General features: G+C 33.5%; 1 protein-coding gene across 1 annotated transcript; it reads right to left on the reverse strand.

Annotated features, from left to right (window-relative positions):
• Window positions 1–541: 541 nt before the first annotated feature.
• On the reverse strand, window positions 542–3,169 carry LOC146907347 (diacylglycerol O-acyltransferase 1C-like; the record flags this gene model as incomplete). The annotated part of the gene is made up of 6 exons (XM_085729085.1): window positions 542–801; window positions 1,515–1,613; window positions 1,884–2,007; window positions 2,606–2,673; window positions 2,735–2,806; window positions 2,927–3,169. Coding segments are annotated over 6 exons (612 nt in total), but the record flags the coding sequence as incomplete, so codon positions are not given.
• Window positions 3,170–3,378: the final 209 nt, after the last annotated feature.

The raw sequence follows: 3,378 nt of genomic DNA on the forward strand, positions 1-3,378 counted from the left end.
AAAACTAGCCAAATATATGGTCTGTATGACCACATTTTTACATATGTGTGACCACTATTTTTTCGTAAATTAGAATGTCTCACTGACAATTGGCTTGAATTGCTTTTTTTTTTTTTTTGCACGTGTAAGTTATAGATAACCAAATAAACGAACAATATAACCATAATTTGTCAAAGGCGTAACCATTTTTTCGTAAATTAGAATGTCCCACGACTAGTTTTAAACACATGAAAGAAAAAAAAACATGGTTACGCCTTTGTAAAATTGTGGTTACACACTTCAAATATTTGGTTATACATAATTTTCCTGTGAAAACAATATTATTTTAAGGCAAGTTATCACTGAAATATCAAAAGTGATAAAATGTAGTGAAAACAATATCATTTTAAGGCATTTTAAAGCGATATATGTATTCGAGTTTAAACTATTTACTCATATCATTTACATGGTGGAATAAGTGCTTCAAACAATAAAACTAAATAAGTTAGCCATATCATATACATGGCCGAATTAGTACATCACATAATAAAATAAAATAAAATTCGAAAAATATTTGACACTTACATTAATGTTGGTGATATGTTTATGGAGCATTCAACAAATATTTGACACTTACATTAACTAAAACAAAGAATTACATGTCAAAGAATATTTTGAGCCTAGTATCAAAGCTTTGGTCTGAAATACAGTCCCAGAACTCCCTAAACTGGATCTTGTTAATCGAACCTCCTTGAATCCCTCTCTGCCGAGCAAGAGTATCAAAAAGCATCTCAGCATAGGCCTTTGACTCTTCATTCAATCCTACAATTGAATCCAAAGAAACACTTAGAAACTACTACAATTATAATCAAAGTTTCAATTATTAACATTATTCAATGTAATTTTTCAAAACCATTTTCAAAACACAAAATCCCTAAATTACAACCCTCAAACCCAGAAATTGAAGGAAAAATTTGAGATAAGAGCTAGGGAGAGACCACATTTAGCACAAGAGATGGAGCCAAATTGTACATGCAAAGAAGCCGAGACCAATCACATTTGAGACAGAAGTAAGGGTTGTAACTATAGCTTAGATAGGAGAAGCCAAACTACATCTACCGCAGCTGGGACAAAATGCATCAAAGATCAGGGTCAAAACCCAACAGAGGCTATAAAAGCTAAGCAGATGACCAAAAGGAGGATAGAATAGACAGTCAGACAAATTGATCTAAAGATCAGAGACAAGTTGAGGAAGCAGTCCATAGGAAAAAATCCACTAATGAAGAGAGAACTTGGGAGAAACAGTGCAACTGATTCTGACAGCCCTTACTCTAAAAACCTCAGACATACTCCAAACCAAAAATATAGTCATAAATAAGTTTGCAGAACAGTGCCTTGTATGTGCTTTCATCAGAAAAAATAAATGCATGAAAATGTCGGTAGAAGTTGAGAATCCAAATCGATGCAACGATGACACAATAATTTTACATGCAAGAATTACATATATCAACACTTAAGTTAAAAACTTTTGTTACCTGGTAGCATAATGTAGGAGCAACCATGAAGTATGCTAAACTCTTGAAGTTCACATTGTGTGGGTACTCCATATTCAAAGTATCAGGCACTGTTTCTCCCTATACCACAGGTAACATGATTGAATAAGGGGAAAAAGCATAACTTTTATCACACACTCATTTGAACAGATTATAGCATAATATCACCATCCAGCAACAAGCCAAGAACAGAGGATTGGAAGTGGAAGCAGAATGGATTTTACTATAACAATTAGAATACTAGAACCACATACTACAGTGTAATCATGCAGGAATTTGTTGTTCAAAAACTAAAAACCACATAGAACATATAGCATAACCTCTTATATTTATCGAAATACTAATCACTACCTTGTCATTTGAAACAGCAAGCGCTCTCATATCATAGGTTGTATGTGCATATGACACCAATTTTAACCACACTATGCAAGTCAATAGCATCAACGTGGAACCAGATAAAAAAGCAGAATCGCACCTGCACAGTAAGGCCACGGATCCATAAGATATCTTCACAATACCAATGCCCATGAAATGACCAAGAAAAACCTTTTATTATAGATATTATTCATATCCATCATAAGCCAAATCAATGTTTAAAATAAATGCCACAGATGTGCTCAACTTTTATGCTCAAGAAACACAGGGATTTACTTTGATCAAATAGTCAATTAAGAGCTTGCAAGTGTTACATGAATGTCTGTCAAAGGCCTTTATCACATGACATGAATATCTATGAAGAAGCCACAAAGTTGTTCCCAATTGTTTGTTCCCTTGAAATTACCTTCTGTGTTTCTAATTATATTAATTTTAAATATAATTTAACTTCTACTTTATACGAACCAAACACTAAATGAGGTTCCTCAAACAGCTTTGAAACTTTTTTAATATGATGCAAAAATAATGTTCAAACATCCCTTCCTAGATATTGACATAATTTCATGACTATAACACATTCATCAAATGAAGCTTATATATTTAAATCTTCAAAATTGATATATGATACATGAATGATAACAATTGTCTGAATTAGTTTAGATAGAAGTCGAGGAGTCAACTTTTAAGTCTATACTGACCTGAGGATGACTAAAACTGGATAGATAATTGCAACAGTTGTAATTACAATATGAAGTAGAACAACAACCTGCACCATTCAAATCAACTTTTAAGTCTATTCTTAAAGAGGATCATCAAACCCATTACCAACACATGAAGAGGGGCCAATCTCTCAGCGATTTTGAACTAAACCAAAAGCCAGATCGAATCAACCATCCATACTGCAAAACATATAATTACATATAAAAATGAAAATTTTAGAAAATTAAAATTGATTAAACAGATAAAAAGCATTTGTTTTACAAGTTGGAAATTCAAATTTTGCGGATAGATAGACAAACCTTCATCAGATTTTCAATAATAAGCCTACTATTCACCGCAACAAGCACCACAATACAGAGATTGAACAGTCCTGCATGACTCTGACGGCCGACGACTGTGAGAGTGGGAGGAGAAGGCCAGGTTGAGTTTTCACTGTTTAAGGGAGAGAGTGGGAACGACCGGAAGTGAGTGAGAGGCAGAGTGAGAGGGAGAAGAAAGGGAGATCTAAGAGAGAGAAGAGGGTGAGGAAGAGAAAGTTGTGTGAAATTTCAAAAATACCCATGCCACATAAGGGGTGTATGGAAGAGTGGTATGGAGAAGGGTGTTCATCAATCTTTTTCCTTTTTTAAATGATTTTGTTTTATTATTTCTGGTTGTATGTTGCTATATTTTTCTGTTTGTTTTAGGTATAAAGTTAGATGATGAAGAGGAAAGATGAATTTCTGGGTTTTTCTCATGAATTTTTTATGAA

This window comes from Medicago sativa, chromosome 7, assembly GCF_051527215.1.
Source record: "Medicago sativa cultivar Bolivia chromosome 7, Bolivia_mono, whole genome shotgun sequence".
Taxonomy (NCBI): domain Eukaryota; kingdom Viridiplantae; phylum Streptophyta; class Magnoliopsida; order Fabales; family Fabaceae; genus Medicago; species Medicago sativa.